General features: G+C 41.4%; 1 protein-coding gene across 1 annotated transcript in view; it reads left to right on the plus strand.

The window, feature by feature from the left end:
• Positions 1–772: 772 nt before the first annotated feature.
• The window catches only part of LOC124001430 (BRISC and BRCA1-A complex member 2-like), a 69,540-nt gene continuing 50,934 nt past the window's right edge, over positions 773–19,378 (plus strand). Inside the window, exon 1 of the mRNA XM_046308163.1 lies at positions 773–877. Coding sequence (XP_046164119.1) covers positions 773–877 — 105 coding nt within the window. The remainder of the gene's footprint in view (positions 878–19,378) is intronic.

Here is a 19,378-nt window from a genome sequence, read left to right on the forward strand (position 1 = left end):
CTTGATGGAAAAAATAACAAAAACAGTTGCACAACTTGAAGGATTGCAGATTAGGTTTGCCTCTGAAGGATGTGGTGAGGGTTGGTGTGAGCAACAGACAATGATTATGTTTTAGTCTACATCTAGGCATTTTATTTTCTGCATTATAAATGTAAACATCCTTTGAATTGGAACAGTTGGTAATTGCATTGATAATTTCTCAATTTTATTTTTGGACTAGTAAATATTCAGAGGCTAAATTACTCAAAATCCAATGAACCTTTAGAGTTGTATAATCATAAAATTAACTGCATTGAATATCCAAAGAGCAAATACATCCCTAAAATCAGGAAATACATCTCCATCATTTGCCATAAAATAGGAATATTAAGACAAACAGTCCCCTGCACTCTCCACACTCTAGGTACCCTCAACGTAGAATCTATATCATTGGTCAGTTGATTCAGGAAATTGATTCAGGAAGTGATTCCATTGCAATTACAGAACTATGCCATATTTTTTTCCAATGAGGATGATAATACCAAAAATCAAGAGGAGAAGCATGCCCACTCAGCTGTGTGTGTGTGTGTGTGTGTGTGTGTGTGTGTGTGTGTGTGTGTGTGTGTGTGTGTGTGTGTGTGTGTGTGTGTGTGTGTGTGTGTGTGTGTGTGTGTGTGTGTGTGTGTGTGTGTGTGTGTGTGTGTGTGTGTGTGTGTGTGTGTGTGTGTGTGTGTGTGTTACCCTGTGTGTGTGTTACCCTGTGTGTGTGTATTCTCCATCTGTACACAGTGTGATGTTCTTTTTCCTGTCTCTCGTGTTCCAGGCGGTTGAGTTCTCCACTCGCTTCCTGCTCAAGCTCCCTGTGGATTTCAGCGACATCACCGTCTATCTCCTCAAGGTAACCAACCAACCAACACCCCTCCTTCATACATGTATTTGCATACACAGAAAGGAATACGAGTTTGTGCGAAGGCAAATTTTCACTGTGTCCTTTATGCATGCAGCACAGCATATACAGTATACAGGGTGTGTTCTAGATACAGAATGTGAGTGTATTAGGGATGGGCATTAGTACTGGAAAACTAAACATGTTATATTGAGAGCGTGGTTAACTATCAGAAAAAATGTACGATTGAAAAATATAAATGCCAAATATTTTATGGTTAGCGCTTCTGATTGGCTGGGGGGGGCTGTTTCAGGCACATAGCAGGAAGTGGGCACTATCAGCATGGCGGCCAAACACAGCAATGTTTGGAAGTATTTTGATCAAACTGATGAAACTCATGTACAATGCAAACTATGCAATATCAAGCTGCCCTATCAGAGCACAACTAGCTCCATGAAAATAATATGCTTATCAAGTACAAATACATTATCAAAGGGGGACAAGCAGCAGCAATCTCACATCACATCTTTTGCTACTGCAAAGTGACGCTGTGACCCCGCCAGAGCAGAGACGGATTCATGATTGATTCTCAAAAGGCACTTGTTTTTTATTGACTGAATATATACAGTATGGAGCTATTAGATTTGAGTTCATATTTAATTACCTAACTTACCTTTACATTGTTCTTTTGATTCCTAACACAAGGCTTCTAGAAAGTAATGCCACTGCTGACGTTACAGCCTTTTTGAAGATTGTGTTCCGTGATATAATATAATCAAATTTCAATCAAATGTAGTTATATAGCCCTTCTTACATCAGCTGATGTCACAAAGTGCTGTACAGAAACCCATCCTAAAACCCCAAACAGCAAGCAATGCAAGTGTAGAAGCACGGTGGCTAGGAAAAGCTCCCTAGAAAGGCTGGAACCTAGGAAGAAATCTAGAGAGGAACCAGGCTATGAGGGGTGGCCAGACTTCTTCTGGCTGTGCAGGGTGGACTGGGGACAGCAAGGAGTCATGAGGCATGGTCCAAGGGCTCAGGTCCTCCGAGAGAGAGAAAGAGAGAAAGATAATTAGAGAGCATACTTAAATTCTCACAGGACACGGGATAAGACAAGAGAAATAGTCCAGATATAACAGACTGAATCTTGCCCCCCGACACAAACTACTACAGCATAAATACTGGAGGCTGAGACATGCGGGTCAGGAGACACTGTGCCCCGTCTGACGATACCCCGGACAGGACCAAACAGGCAGGATAAACCTCACCCACTTTGCCAAAGCACAGCCCCCACACCACGAGAGGGATATCTTCAACCATCAACTTATTATCCTGAGACAAGGCCAAGTATAGCCCACAAAGATCTCCCCCACATCACAAACCCAAGGGGGGGGCACCAATCTGGACAGGAAGATCACGTCAGTGACTCAACCCACTCAAGTGACACACCCCTCCTAGGGACGTCATGGAAGAGCACCAGTAAGCCAGTGACTCAGCCCCTGTAATAGGGTTTGAGGCAGAGAATCCCAGTGGAGAGACAGGAACAGGCCAGGCAGAGACAACAATAGCGGTTTGTTGCTCCAGTGCCTTTCCGTTCACCTTCACACTCCTGAGCCTGACTACACTCAATCATAGGTCCTAAAGTCACCAAAATATTGAATATTATCTGCCATGACCACAACGTCCGATAGGATCTCAGGGAACTCAATGAGAAACGCTGTATATGGCCCAGGAGGCCTGTAAGCAGTAGCTATAAAAAGTAATTGTGTAGACTGCACAGATTTCATGACTAGAAGCTCAAAAGACGAAAACAGCCTTTTTTTTGCAAATTGAAATGTTCTATTTTAAATGTTAGCGACACCTCCGCCTTTGCGGGATGCGCGGGGGATATGGGGCGGCAGGGTACCCTAGTGGTTAGAGCGTTGGACTAGTAACCGGAAGGTTGCAAGTTCAAATCCCCTAGCTGACAAGGTACAAATCTGTCGTTCTGTCCCTGAACAGGCAGTTAACCCACTGTTCCTAGGCCGTCATTGAAAATAAGAATTTGTTCTTAACTGACTTGCCTCATAAAATAAAAATATGGTCACTATTGTAACCAGGAGGCGAGGCCTCATTTAACACAGTAGATTCATCATGCTTAAGCAATGTTTCAGCCGGGCCAATCACATCAAGATTATGATCAGTGATTAGTTCATTGACTGTAACTGCCTTGGAAGTGAGGGATCTAACATTAAGTAGCCCAATTTTGAGATGGGAGATACCACAATCTCAATAATGACAGGAATGGAGGAGGTCTTTATTCCAGTGAGATTGCTAAGGCGAATACCTACAGTACCTTGTGAAAGTATTCGGCCCCCTTGAACTTTGCGACCTTTTGCCACATTTCAGGCTTCGAACATAAAGATATAAAACTGTATATTTTTGTGAAGAATCAACAACAAGTGGGACACAATCATGAAGTGGAACAACATTTATTGGATATTTCAAACTTTTTAACAAATCAAAAACTGAAATATTGGGCTTGCAAAATTATTCAGCCCCTTTACTTTCAGTGCAGCAAACTCTCTCCAGAAGTTCAGTGAGGATCTCTGAATGATCCAATGTTGACCTAAATGACTGATGATGATAAATACAATCCACCTGTGTGTAATCAAGTCTTCATATAAATGCACCTGCACTGTGATAGTCTCAGAGGTCCGTTAAAAGCGCAGAGAGCATCATGAAGAACACACCAGGCAGGTCCGAGATACTGTTGTGAAGAAGTTTAAAGCCGGATTTGGATACAAAAATATTTCCCAAGCTTTAAACATCCCAAGGAGCACTGTGCAAGCGATAATATTGAAATGGAAGGAGTATCAGACCACTGCAAATCTACCAAGACCTGGCCGTCCCTCTAAACTTTCAGCTCATACAAGGAGAAGACTGATCAGAGATGCAGCCAAGAAGCCCATGATCACTCTGGATGAACTGCAGAGATCTACAGCTGAGGTGGGAGACTCTGTCCATAGGACAACAATCAGTCGTATATTGCACAAATCTGGCCTTTATGGAAGAGCGGCAAGAAGAAAGCCATTTCTTAAAGATATCCATAAAAAGTGTTGTTTAAAGTTTGCCACAAGCCACCTGGGAGACACACCAAACATGTGGAAGAAGATGCTCTGGTCAGATGAAACCAAAACTGAACTTTTTGGCAACAATGCAAAACGTTATGTTTGGCGTAAAAGCAACACAGCTCATCACCCTGAACACACCATCCCCACTGTCAAACATGGTGGTGGCAGCATCATGGTTTGGGCCTGCTTTTCTTCAGAAGGGACAGGGAAGATGCAAAAGACCTGAGACTGGGACGGAGATTTGTCTTCCAACAAGACAATGATCCAAAACATAAAGCAAAATCTACAATGGAATGGTTCAAAAATAAACATATCCAGGTGTTAGAATGGCCAAGTCAAAGGCCAGACCTGCATCCAATCGAGAATCTGTGGAAAGAACTGAAAACTGCTGTTCACAAATGCTCTCCATCCAACCTCACTGAGCTCGAGCTGTTTTGCAAGGAGGAATGGGAAAAAATGTCAGTCTCTCGATGTGCAAAACTGATAGACATACCCCAAGCGACTTACAGCTGTAATCGCAGCAAAAGGTGGCGCTACAAAGTATTAACTTAAGGGGGCTGAATAATTTTGCACGCCCAATTTTTCCATTTTTAATTTGTTAAAAGAGTTTGAAATATCCAATAAATGTCGTTCCACTTCATGATTGTGTCCCACTTGTTGTTGATGCTTCACAAAAAAATACAGTTTTATATCTTTATGTTTGAAGCCTGAAATGTGGCAAAAGTTCGCAAAGTTCAAGGGGGTCGAATACTTTCGCACGGCACTGTAGATCGAGGCACAGACATGGTATCAATGGGGATAGCTGAGCTGACTACACTGACTGTGTTAGTGGCAGACTCCACTAAGCCTGGCCTGCACTCTATCTCATCGTGGAGCTAGGGGAGTTAGAACCCTGTCTATGTTCATAGATAAGATGAGAGTACCCTTCCAGATAGGATGGAGTCTGTCACACCTCAACAGACCAGGCTTGGTCCTGTTTGTGGGTGAGTCCCAGAAAGAGAGCCAATTATCTACACATTGTATCTTTTGTCCTCTGACTGTTTCATCCTAACATCGTTGGCGCCGACGTGGTTAACAATATCCCTATACTCTCTTCGCTCGCCAGTTTTAGCCTTAGACAACACCATTTTCAGATTAGCCTTAACGTAGGTAGCCCTGCCCCCTGGTTAACATTGTATGATCGCTGGATGATTCTTTTAAAGTCTAGTACTGCGGGTATTGTGGTCGCCAATGACTAGGGTTTTCAATTTGTCAGAGCTAATGGTGGGAGGCATCTGACCCCGTAACAGGAGGAGGAGACCAGAGAAGGCTCGGCCTCTGACTCCGACCTGTTACTTAATTAATTAATGGGGAGAACGGTTTGAAAGTTTCTGTCGGCTGAATGAGCGACACCGGTTGAGCATTCCTACAGCATTTCCCTCCAGAAGCCATGAGAAAATTGTCTGGCTGCAGGGTTTGTGCGAGGGGATTTATACTACTATCTGTACTTATTGGTGGCACAGACGCAGTTTCATCCTTTCCTTCACTTAAATTACCCTTGCTTAACGATTGTGTCTGAAGCTGGGCTTGCAGCACAGCTATCCTCGCCATAAGGCAATCGTTCTCCTGTATATTATGAGTACAGCGAAGGCATAATGTGAATGTTCTTAGCTTCGGCTGGTGGAGGTCCTGACGAACCACGTTCAGATGAAGCGTACGGGATGAAAAAAGTCGAGCGAGGGGGAGAAAAAATACAGATATAAAACGGTAATTAAAAAGTAAAAACCGTAACAACTTTACAGGTAGCAAAGTAAGGTGAGCTACAAAACGCATAGCAGCATGTAAACAAGTGTACAAGTTGTGACCGGAAATGACGCAAAATTATATAAGCAGTTGATGTTACGGCTTCAGTAAATTAATCTTAAATGGCACTTGTTTTTATATTGACTTAAATACAGTGGGGCAAAAAAAGTATTTAGTCAACCACCAATTGTGCAAGTTCTCCCACTTAAAAAGATGAGAGAGGCCTGTAATTTTCATCATAGGTACACTTCAACTATGACAGACAAAATGAGAAAAAAAATCCAAAATTGCAAATTATGGTGGAAAATAAGTATTTGGTCAATAACAAGTTTTTCTCAATACTTTGTTATATACCCTTTGTTGGCAATGACAGAGGTCAAACATTTTCTGTAAGTCTTCACAAGGTTTTCACACACTGTTGCTGGTATTTTGGCCCATTCCTCCATGCAGATCTCCTCTAGAGCAGTGATGTTTTGGGGATGTTGCTGGGCAATACGGACTTTCAACTCCCTCCAAATATTTTCTATGGGGTTGAGATCTGGAGACTGGCTAGGCCACTCCCTGCCATCCCCTGTCTTAGGTCAGTTAGGATCACAACTTTATTTTAAGAATGTGAAATAATAGTAGAGTGATTTATTTCAGCTTTTCTATCATCACATTTCCAGTGGGTCAGAAGTTTACATACACTCAATTAGTATTTGGTAGCATTACCTATAAATTGTTTAACTTGGGTCAAACATTTCAGCCTGCCATCCATAAGCTTCCCACAATAAGTTGGGTACATTTTGGCACAACTTTGGAAGTATGCTTGCGATCAATGACCATTTGGAAGACCCATTTGCAAGACCCAGACTCAATAGCCTTGGTTTCACAAATGACTGCCTCGGCTGGTTCACCAACTACTTCTCTGATAGAGTTCAGTGTGCCAAATTGGAGGGCCTGTTGTTTGGACCTCTGGCAGTCTCTATGGGGGTGCCACAGGGTTAAATTCTCGGGCCGACTCTTCTCTATATACATCATTGATGTCGCTCTTGGTGCTGGTGATTCTCTTATCCACCTCTGCGCAGTTTACACCATTCGGTGTACTTCTGGCTTTTCTTTGGACACTGTGTTAACTAACCTCCAGACAAGGTTCAATGCCATACAACTATCCTTCTGTGGCCTCCAACTGCTCTGAAATGCAAGTAAAACTAAATGCATGCTCTTCAATCAATCGCTGCATGCACCTGCCTGCCCTCCCAGCATCGCTACTCTGGACGGTTCTGACATAGAATATGTGGACAACTACAAATACCTAGGTGTCTGGCTAGATTGTAAACTCTCCTTCCAGACTCACATTAAGCGTCTCCAATCCAAAATTCAATCTAGAATCGGCTTCCTATTTCGCAACAAAGCATCCTTCACTCAAGCTGCCAAACATACCCTCGTAAAACTGATCATCCTTCCGATCCTCGACTTCGGCAATGTCATTTACAAAATAGCCTCCAACACTCTACTCAACAAATTGGATGCAGTCTATCACAGTTTTGTCAACCAAAGCCCCATATACTACCCACCACTGCGACCTGTACGCTCTCGTTGGCTGGCCCTCGCTTCATACTCGTCGCCAAACCCACTGGCTCCATACTCGTCGCCAAACCCACTGGCTCCAGGTCATCTACAAGACTTTGCTAGGTAAAGCCCCGCCTTATCTCAGCTCACTGGTCACCATAGCAGCACCCACCTGTAGCACGCTCTCCAGCAGGTATATCTCACTGGTCACCCCCAAAGCCGGCCTCTCTTGGCCGGCTTTCCTTCCAGTTCTCTGCTGCCAATGACTGAAACGAACTGCAAAAATCACTGAAACTGGAGACTCATATCTCCCTCACTAACTTTAAACCAATTTTATTGCTTCTTTAATCAGAATAACAGTTTTTAGCTGTGCTAACATAATTGCAAAATGTTTTTCTAATGATCAATTCGTTTTTTTAAATGATAAACTTGAATTAGCTAACACAATGTTCCATTGGAACACAGAATTGATGGTTGCTGATAATGGGGCTCTGTACTCCTATGTAGATATTCCATTAACCTCTTCCTCCTACCTGACACGCAGGCGTCCCATCTAGACATCTGGAAATGCAAATGCGCTACGCTAAATGCTAATAGCACTCGTTAAAACTCAAACGTTCATTAAAATACACATGCAGGGTATTGAATTAAAGCTACACTCGTTGTGAATCCAGGCAACAAGGCATATTTTTTAAATGCTTTTCAGTCGAAAGCATGAGAAGCTATTATCTGATAGCATGTAACACCCCAAAAGACCCGCAGGGGACGTAAACAAAATAATTAGCATAGTCAGCGCTACACAAACCGCACAAATAAAATATAAAACATTCATTACCTTTGAACATCTTCTTTGTTGGCACTCCTAGATGTCCCATAAACACTATTGGGTCTTTTTTGTCGATTAAATCGGTCCATATATAGCCTAGATATCGATCTATGAAGACTGTGTGATCAATGAAAAAATAGCGTTTTATAACGTAACGTCATTTTTTTTTTATTAAAAAAGTTGACGATAAACTTTCACAAAACACTTCGAAATACTTTTTTAATGCAACTTTAGGTATTAGTAAATGTTAATAAGCGATCAAATTGATCACGAGGCGATGTATATTCTATAGCTGTACGTCTGGAAATAATGTCCGGGTAAATCTCAACCAAAATATCCGGTCGGAGACCTGAAGAAATGGGCTGTCTCTTGTTCGTTTGACCAAGAAAAAAAGCCTATGTAACGTTGTTCTTCGTTTGTCGAAAGAGAGTCGGACCGAAATGCAGCGTGGTTGTTACTCATGATCTTTAAGGAAGGAAAACGGAACGATACATGAAATAACTATTACAAAATACAAAACAACAAATGGAACGTGAAATCCAATTACAACCTATCTGGTGAAACTACACAGGGACAGGAACAATCACCCATGAAATACACAGTGAAACCCAGGCTACCTAAATACGGTTCCCAATCAGAGACAACGAGAATCACCTGACTCTGATTGAGAACCGCCTCAGGCAGCCAAGCCAATACAACACCCTTACTCAGCCGCAATCCCAAATACTACAAACCCCAATACGAAAATACAACATAAACCCATGTCACACCCTGGCCTGACCAAATATATAACGAAAACACAAAATACAATGACCAAGGCGTGACAGCCTAGGCAAATGACAAGAGTGTTGACATCGTGTGGAAGCTGTAGGTATTGCAACCTCGGCCCCATTTAATGTGGTTCACCTTTATCAATCGGTTGAAGTGGCGCATGGATAGATTTTTCCATTTTCAGTGATCAGATTTTTCTGCACTTTTCGATGAAACGCACATTCTGTTATAGTCACAGCCGTGATGTAACCAGTTTTATAAACGTCTGAGTGTTTTCTATCCACACATACTAATCATATGCATATACTATATTCCTGGCATGAGTAGCAGGGTGCTGAAATGTTGCGCGGTTTTTAACAGAATGTTCGAAAAAGTAGGGGGTAGGAGTAACAGGTTAAAATCCGTCCGTTTCCACCTACAATAGTCATTTACAATGTTAACAATGTCTAAACGGTATTTCTGATCAATTTGATGTTATGATAAAGAGATAAAATGTATCCCTTACCTTTGATGATCTTCATATGGTGGCAATCAGAAGACATTCATTTACTCAATAAATGTTCCTTTTGTTCGATGAAGTCTCTTTATATCCAAAAACCTCCGTTTTGTTAGCGTGTTTTCTTCAGTAATCCACAGGCTCAAACTCAGTCAAAACAATCAGACAAAAAATCCAAATTGTATCCGTAAAGTTCATAGAAACATGTCAAACGATGTTTATATTCAATCCTCAGGTTGTATTTTAGCCTAAATGATCGATAATATTTCAACCGGAAAATAACGTCATCAATGTAAAAGGTAAACAAGAAATGCACATGCGCCTGAAAAAATTGCGTCACGTTAGGGTCCACTCGTTCAGACTGCTATTACTCCCGCAAGAATGTATGCACACATGACTGTAAGTCGCTTTGGATAAAAGCGTCTGCTAAATGGCATATATTATTATTATTATTATAAGAATACAAGCCTGAAACCATTTCTAAAGACTGTTAACATCTAGCGGAAAGCATAGGAACTGCAAATGGAGTCCTAAGTCAATGGATACTGCAATGGCATTGAATAGAAAACTACAAAACCTAAAACAACTACTTCCTGACTGGATTTTTCTCAGGTTTTCGCCTGCTAAATCAGTTATGTTATACTCACAGACACTGTTTTAACAGTTTTGGAAACTTTGGAGTGTTCAAATCTGCCAGTTATATGCATGTCATATCTTCCGGGCCCGAGTAGCAGGCCGTTTAATTTGGGCATGCTTTTCATCCAAAATTCTGAATGCTGCCCCCTACCCTAGAGAGGTTAATGGACAAAAAATGTGCTTTTTTGTGACCCCAAACTTTTGAACGTGTGTGTGTGTGTGTGTGTGTGTGTGTGTGTGTGTGTGTGTGTGTGTGTGTGTGTGTGTGTGTGTGTGTGTGTGTGTGTGTGTGTGTGTGTGTGTGTGTGTGTGTGTGTGTGTGTGTGTGTGTGTGTGTGTGTGTGCAGCCTCGTACACATACAGCCACTGGTCGCCGGGGCTGTGAGTTGACTAATCAACAGCCCGTCACTTCCTATCAGCTTTAATCTGGGTGATATCTGCAGGCTGCGCAGACCAAGCTCTCGCTCCCTCCCTCTCTCTCGCTCACTCCCTCGCTCAGTCTCTCGCTCGCTCGCTGCATGTGGTTGTGCTGCTAGGCTTTGGGAGGCCTGGCCTTTTCCAGCCTGTGCTGTGTTTGTGAAGGGAAATGATGGTAAACATAAGGAAAACAGCAGCAGTCATTGGCATCACAGGCCCTATCGTCCCTCATGTCTCTCATCCCTCATGCCTCTCAGCACTTAAACACACCATTCTCTCTGTAAAGAGTTAGTAGACTCTTTTAGTGGACTGTCTGTCTACAGATGCATTATTTGGGTATGGCCTCCGTGGCTAAGTTGGTTGTGCACCGTATTTGCACGTCAGGATCGTTGGTTTGATTCCTGCTGGGGCCACCCATACTGAAATTTACATGCACTACTCTAAGTCCCTTTGGTAAAACTGTCTGCTAAATGGCACATATTATTAAGTTAAGTGTGGGAGAACATTGTTGGGTCATTGATGTCAGACCTTTAGGGTCATGCCTAGTTTTTAAAAGTTTTGTAGGCACTAACATAGCATTATCAAAATAGTTTTTTTTAAATCGACGAAGCTGTTGATAAGAAAATAGGTTCTGCATTGAGTCAGGTCCCTGTCTCCACAATCATACCATGTTTATAGTCTAGTCACTCACACTTATAAACACACAAAGACAAGCACACACACTCACATATCGCTGTTACATCAGTTCGCCCATTCAGACCTTGCCATGTTCAAGTAGGATATGTAGAGTTATTAAGGGACCACTAGAAAAATCAGGAAGAGCATCCACATAGATGGGAAGTGTTGAAAAGACACCTCGTCCGCCCACGCATCCCAAAGGAACGGGGCTTCGTGATTTTTGCCACACGACCACAGAGGAGGCTTGGAGCGGAAATGTACCGCAGACCAACAACCTAATTTCTCAGATGCATTGCAATTGTTTTAATTGTGGTTTTCTTCCTCTCTATAAAGAACTATTATTTCCCCAAGCAAGCCACTGCAGCTTTATACAGTGTAACAATTGGACAACTGAATTTACCTCCATATATTTATTAGGAACTCACTTGGAGACTGCACAATGTTACATTTGTGGAATAGTGAATGTTACAATGCACACTCAGAAGAGTATACAGTATATACAGTCGTGGCCAAAAGTTCTGAGAATGAGACAAATATTAATTTCCGCAAAGTTTGCTGCTTCAGTGTCTAGATATTTTCGTCAGATGTTACTATGGAATACTGAATTATAATTACAAGAATTTCATAAGTGTCAAAGGCTTTTATTGACAATTACATGAAGTTGATGCAAAGAGTCAATATTTGCAGTGTTGACCCTTCTTTTTCAAGACCTCTGCAATCCGCCCTGGCATGCTGTCAATTCACTACATCCTGACTGATGGCAGCCCAGTCTTGCATAATCAATGCTTGGAGTTTGTCAGAATTTGTGGGTTTTTGTTTGTCCTCCCGCCACTTGAGGATTGACCACAAGTTCTCATTGGGATTAAGGTCTGGGGAGTTTCCTGGTGGCCATGGACCCAAAATATCGATGTTGTGTTCCCCGAGACACTTAGTTATCACTTTTGCCTAATGGCAAGTAGCTCCATCGTGCTGGAAAAGGAATTGTTCGTCACCAAACTGTTCCTGGATGGTTGGGAGAAGTTGCTCTCGGAGGATGTGTTGGTACCATTCTTTATTCATGGCTGTATCCTTAGGAAAAATTGTGAGTGAGCCCACTCCCTTAGCTGAGAAGCAACCCCACACATGAATGGTCTCAGGATGCTTTACTGTTGGCATGACACAGGACTGATGGTAGCGTTCACCTTGTCTTCTCCGGACAAGCTTTCTTCCGGATGCCCCAGAACTGTTTCGCTGCCAGATAAGGCTCTGCTGATAGCCAGGTGTAGCAGTGGTAACTATTCACTCCAAAGCTCTTTATGTAGGCCCTAACTGCTTGTGGGCGCATTTTGTCTCCGTTAAAGTGCAATTAATGGATTGTTTAATGTTGTGTAGTGGCTTTGCTGGCATGCATAAGACAATATAATTTTCTATTTATTTGCCCCACCAAGATCTACACAACGCCACTGATGGAAACACTAGGCGTTAGAACACCATCTAACTATAACTGTAAGTCACTATATTGGCATTGTTGCATCACTGGTAGAGTTTTGGAATTCCTGAATTTACTGAGTTCAATACCTCTGCATCATAACCTATGAGCATCATTTCCTGGTATCAAACCGTAAATGAAAACATTATACATTTTGTTGTGTTACAAAGTGGGATTAAAATTGATTTAATTGTTATTTTTGTCAACTAGCTACACAAAATACTCTATCAAAGTGGATGAAAAATTGACTCAGTACATGTTAAAATCACCTTTTGCAACGATTACAGAGCTCTGCACACAGAGATTGTACAATAATTTACACATTATTCTTTTAAATTCTTCTACCTCTGTCAAGTTGGTTGTTGATCATTGCTAGACAGCCATTTTCAAGTATTTCCATAGATTCTCAAGCCCATTTTATTCAAAACTGTATCTAGGCCACTCAGGAACATTCAATGTCGTCTTCTTAAGCAACTCCAGTGTATATTTTGCCTGGTTTTAGGTTATTGTCCTGCTGAAAGGTGAATTTGTCTCCCAGTGTCTGTTGTATAGCAGACTGAAACAGCTTTTCCTCTAGGATTTTGCACATTTTCTGCAAATTTATAAAAACTTTTAAAACATAAATATCTTATTTACATAAGTATTCAGACCCTTTTCTATGAGACTTGAAATTGAGCGCAGGTGCATCCTGTTTCTATTGATCATCCTTGAGATGTTTCTACAACTTGATTGGAGTCCACCTGTTATTAAATTCAATTGATTGGACATGATTTGTAAAAGCACACCTGTCTATATAAGGTCGCACAGTGCATGTCAGAGCAAAAAAAACAAGCCGTGAGGTAGGAGGAATTGTCCGGACAGCGCCAAGACAGGATTGTGTCTAGGCACAGATCCGGGGAAGGGTGCCAAAAAATGTCTGCAGCATTGAAGGTCCCCAAGAACACAGTGGCCTCCATCATTCTTAAATGGAAGAAGTTTGGAACCACAAACACTCTTCCTAGAGCTGGCCGCCCGGGCCAAACTGAGCAATCGGGGGAGAAGGTCCTTGGTCAGGGAGGTGACCAATAACCCGGTCACTCTGACAGAGCTCCTGAGTTCCTCTGTGGAGATGGGAGGAACCTGCTCCAGAGCATTCAGGACTTTAGACTGGGGTGAAAGTTCACCTTCCAACAGGACAACAACCCTAAGCCCACAATGCAGGAGTGGCTTAGGGACAAGTATCTGAATGCTCTTGAGTGGCCCAGCAAGAGCCCAGATTTGAACCCGATCGAACATCTCTAAAGAGACCTGAAAATAGCTGTGCAGCGATCATCCCCATCCAACCAGATAAAGCTTGAGAAGATCTGCAGAGAAGAATGGGGAAAATACAGGTGTGCCAAGCTTGTGGTGTCATACCCAAGACTCAAGGCTGTAATTGTTTCCGAAAGTGCTTCAAAAAAGTACTGACTAAAGGGTCTGAATACTTATGTAAATGTTATATTTAATTATTTTAAATACATTTGTGAACGTTTTTTTAAAACCTGTTTTTGCTTTGTCATTGTGGGTATTGTGTGTAGATTGAAGAATAGTAACTATTTAATCAATTTTAGTATGAGGCTGTAACGTAACAAAATGTGGAAAAAGTCAAGGGGTCTGAATATTTTCTGAAGTCACTGTATACCCTTTGATACATACTGTAAGTGCACCTACATAAACTATGCAATGCTTAACAACATGCATGTACATGTAAAGCATTTACCCAAGTGCACACATTTCTTTGCGTTTGACTGCTGCTCTTACAACTCATAGTCTTCAAGATGCAGTAGGGAAAATTGTGGTTTTAATTGTTTCAATTTTTCTTATCAGAATAATTACTCAAAGTTACATTAATTTATTATATTTTGCAAGTACTCAACAGATTTGATATAAAACAGATGCCTGAGAGCCATAGCTTTAAAAAGAAAATTGATACTTAATCCATCCATCTGTGTATTTACTGTACATAGTTATTGCTCAATGGCATATAGCAACACAGTGCAGTAAATGTAATTTGAACATTCACCCTTTTGTCAAATGTTATTACCTTTTAAAAGCACCCTTACACTTTTCTAAATGTATTTGTGATTTCTCAGTACCGCCTTTGAAGCACTGTTTTAACCTTGCACCCATTGAAGATTCTTCAATCAATTGAGGCAACACAAGTTATGCCTAGGGCGAGATGCAAGCATCGGTCACAGCAAGAGGTTGTTTTTTGATTAAAGCGCGCAGCATTTGTGGGCGTTCTTCACCAAAATTGTTTGATATTATCAACCTATGTATAACCTCCTCTCAATCTCCTACTTTTTGTTGTGATCCAGTCTGAATTTAAAATGTATTACATTTAGGTTTTGTGTCACTGGTCTACACACAATAACCCCATATTGTCAATGGGCGGCAGGGTAGCCTAGTGTTTAGAGCGTTGGACTAGCAGCCGAAAGGTTGCAAGTTCAAGTCCCCTGAGCTGACAAGGTACAAATCTGTCATTTTGTCCCTGAACAAGACTGAATTAACCCACTGTTCCTAGGCCATCATTGAAAATAAGAATTTGTTCTTAACTGACTTGCCTAGTTAAATAAAGGTATAAAAAGTGGAATTCAATTATTTTTAACTAATTAATTAATTAATTAAAAAGTCACAAGTTGCATGGACTCAGTTTGCAATAATAGTGTTTAACATGTTTTTTTGAATGACTACATCATCGCTGTACCCCACACACACAATTATCTCACAAAGAAGGGCACCTATAGGTAGATGGGTAAAAATAAATAAAAAGCAGACATCGATTATCAATTTGCATGGTAAAGTTATTAATTAATTACACTCTGGAAGGTGTATCAATACACCCAGTCACTACAAAGATACAGGCGTCCTAACTCAGTTGCCGGAGAGGAAGGAAACCGCTCAGGGATTTCACCCGTGAGGCCAATGTTGACTTTAAAACAGTTGCAGAGATTAATGAATGTGATAGGAGAAAACTGAGGAAGGATCAACAACATTGTAGTTACTCCACAATACTAACATAATTGACAGAGTAAAAAGAAGAAAACCTGTACAGAATAAAAATATTTCAAACATGCATATTGCTTGCAATAAGGCACTAAAGTAAAACTGTAAACAATTTGGCAAAGAAATGTACTTCATGTCCTGTATACAAAGTGTTATGTTTAGGGAAAATCCAACACATCACTGAGCACCACTCTTCATTTTTTCAAGCATGGTGGTGGCTGCATCATGTTACATTTACATTTAAGTCATTTAGCAGACGCTCTTATCCAGAGCGACTTACAAATTGGTGCATTCACCTTATGACATCCAGTGGAACAACCACTTTACAATAGTGCATCTAAATATTTTAAGGGGGGAGGGGGTGAGAAGGATTACTTTATCCTATCCTAGGTATTCCTTAAAGAGGTGGGGTTTCAGGTGTCTCCGGAAGGTGGTGATTGACTCCGCTGTCCTGGTGTCGTGAGGGAGTTTGTTCCACCATTGGGGAGCCAGAGCAGCGAACAGTTTTGACTGAGCTGAGCGGGAACTGTACTTCCTCAGTGGTAGGGAGGCGAGCAGGCCAGAGGTGGATGAACGCAGTGCCCTTATTTGGGTGTAGGGCCTGATCAGAGCCTGGAGGTACTGAGGTGCCGTTCCCCTCACAGCTCCGTAGGCAAGCACCATGGTCTTGTAGCGGATGCGAGCTTCAACTGGAAGCCAGTGGAGAGAGCGGAGGAGCGGGGTGACGTGAGAGAACTTGGGAAGGTTGAACACTAGACGGGCTGCGGCGTTCTGGATGAGTTGTAGGGGTTTAATGGCACAGGCAGGGAGCCCAGCCAACAGCGAGTTGCAGTAATCCAGACGGGAGATGACAAGTGCCTGGATTAGGACCTGCGCCGCTTCCTGTGTGAGGCAGGGTCGTACTCTGCGGATGTTGTAGAGCATGAACCTACAGGAACGGGCCACCGCCTTGATGTTAGTTGAGAACGACAGTTTGTTGTCCAGGATCACGCCAAGGTTCTTAGCGCTCTGGGAGGAGGACACAATGGAGTTGTCAACCGTGATGGCGAGATCATGGAACGGGCAGTCCTTCCCCGGGAGGAAGAGCAGCTCCGTCTTGCCGAAGTTCAGCTTGTTATGGTATGCTTGTTGTCGGCAAGAACTAAGTGCGTTTTTTATGATGGAAGAAATGGAGTAGAGCTAAGTACAGGCAAAATCCAAGAGGAAAACCTGGTTCAGTCTGCTTTCCAACAGACACTGGGAGAGAAATTCACCTTTCAGCAGGACAATAACCTTAAACAGAAGTCCCAAATACACACTGGAGTTTCTTAGCAAGACGGCATTGAATGTTCCTGAGTCATCTAGTTACAGTTTGACTTAAATCGTCTTGAAAATCTATGGCAAGACTTTAAAATGGCTGTCGAGCAATTATCAACAATCAACTTGACAGAGCTTGAATAATTTTTAAAAGAATAATGTGTGAATATAGTGTACAATCCAGGTGTGCAAAGCTCTTAGAGACACACTGAGAAAGACTTAGAGCTGTAATCATTGCCAAAGGTTATTCTAACATCTAACACTCAGGGGGTTGAAATACTTATGTGATCAAGATGGGTTTTTTTCTTCATAAATGTTTTACAAATGTAAGAAAATAAATCTATCCACTTTTACATTACAGAGTATTATGTGTAAATCGTTGGAAAAAAATAACAATTTTATAAATTTTAATCCCACCTTGTAACACAACAAAATGTGGGAAAAGTAAAGTGGTGTGAATACTTTCTGAAGGCACTATGCGTTTCAAAGCGTGACCTGCTCTAAATAGACACACCTAATCATTTAAGGGTTTTTCTTTATTTTATTATTTTCTACATTGTGGTATAATAGTGGAGACATCAAAACTATGAAATAACACATATGGAATCATGCAACACTCCATCACTTTCCTTTTTGGTCAAATAGCCCTAAATAAATCACTGACAGTGTCACCAGAAAAGCATCATGACACCACCTCCTCCATGCTTCACGGTGGGAACCATACATGCAGAGATCATCTTTTCACCTACACTGCATCTCAAAAAGACATGGCAGTTGGAAGCAAAAATCTCACATTTGGACTCATCAGACCAAATGACAGATTCCACTGGTCTAATGTCCATTACTCATGTTTCTTGGCACAAGCAAGTCTATTCTTCTTATTGGTGTCCTTTTCATAGTGGTTTCTTTACAGCAATTCGAGCATGAAGGCCTGATTATCACAGTCTCCTCTGAACAGTTGATGTTGAGTATATGTTACTTGAACTCTTTGAAGCATTAATTTGGGCTGCAATCTGAGGTGAGGTTAACTCTAATGAACTTATCCTCTGCAACGAGGCAACTCTGGGTCTTCCTTTCCTGTGGCATCCCTCATGAGAGCCAGTTTCACCATAGCACTTGTTCTGCATTGACTGACCTTCATGTCTTAAAGTAATGATAGACTATTGTTACTCTTTGCTTTTTTTTAGCTGTTCTCACCATAATATGGACTTGGTCTGTTACCAAGTAGGGCTATCTTCTGTATACCCCCCTAAGCTTGTCACAAACAACTGATTGGCATAAACGCATTAAGGTGGAAAGACATTCCACAAATTAACTTTTAAAAGGACACTTGTTAATTGAAATGCATGCCAGGTGACTACCTCATGAAGCTGGTTGAGAGAATGCCAAGAGCTGTCATCCAGGCAAAGGGTGGCTACTTTCAAGAATTTCAAATGTAAACTATGTTTTGATTAACAGTTTTTTTGAACCTTTATTTAACTCAGCAAGTCATTGAATAATAAATTATTATCTTCAATGACAGCCTAGGAACAGTAGGTTAACTGCCTGTTCATGGGCAGAAGAATATATTTGTACCATGTCAGCTCAGGATTTGAACTTGCAACCTTCCGGTTAGTAGTCCAACTCTCTAACCACTAGGCTACCCTGCCGCCCCAGGTGATTACTACATATGTGTTATTTCATAGTTTTGATGTCTTCACTATTATTCTACAATGTTGAAAATAGTCAATAAAGAAAAACCCTTGAATGGGTAGATGTGTCCAAACATTTTACTGACACTGTATTTAAAAACATAACCAGGTTATTATCTAGTAAATTCTTGTTTAGGAGTTGAAATGCCTGATCATTTCCTCTGCTTTGCAGTTACACATTAAGACAAGGTCTACTAATGCATCAGTATTTATTTGTATTATTTGCTTTAGTTATATTGAACGGAGATACTGTAGCATATCATACTAGAACATTCTTTCCATATCAATGTCCAGCAGATTTTCCATTGCAATGCTTTCCTCTTCATTTACTCTCACCCTTCTCTCTCTGCCCTGAATTTTTTTGTTGCTCATTTGGAATTCACATTTGTTATTAAGACCAGGCCTGCCTGAAGTCCATAGATTAGCATTGAATCTGTTTGAGCCCATGGTCTGGTATTTGTAATACCTAAACATAATTTATTTTTGAATATAGGAAATCTACTGAGGACTACTGTACAGTATGTTCTAAGCCATTAGTTATGTGGGAAGGGGGATGGGGAAGAGACATGAAAGCCTTCAAAACCTGGATTCAAAGCTAAGTCTCTAAATACCCATTTCTCTTACTGCACACTAAGCCACAGGACAAATCAAATAATCAAATCATACACCAGTGTGTGCTTGTTTACTGCCTCAATTGAGTCTTATCAATCTCTTCACCTGTCGACTTCCCTGAAAAACCCCTCCTCCTCGACACCTCTTTTGCA

Source organism: Oncorhynchus gorbuscha, linkage group LG17 (assembly GCF_021184085.1).
Source record: "Oncorhynchus gorbuscha isolate QuinsamMale2020 ecotype Even-year linkage group LG17, OgorEven_v1.0, whole genome shotgun sequence".
Classification (NCBI taxonomy): Eukaryota; Metazoa; Chordata; class Actinopteri; order Salmoniformes; family Salmonidae; genus Oncorhynchus; species Oncorhynchus gorbuscha.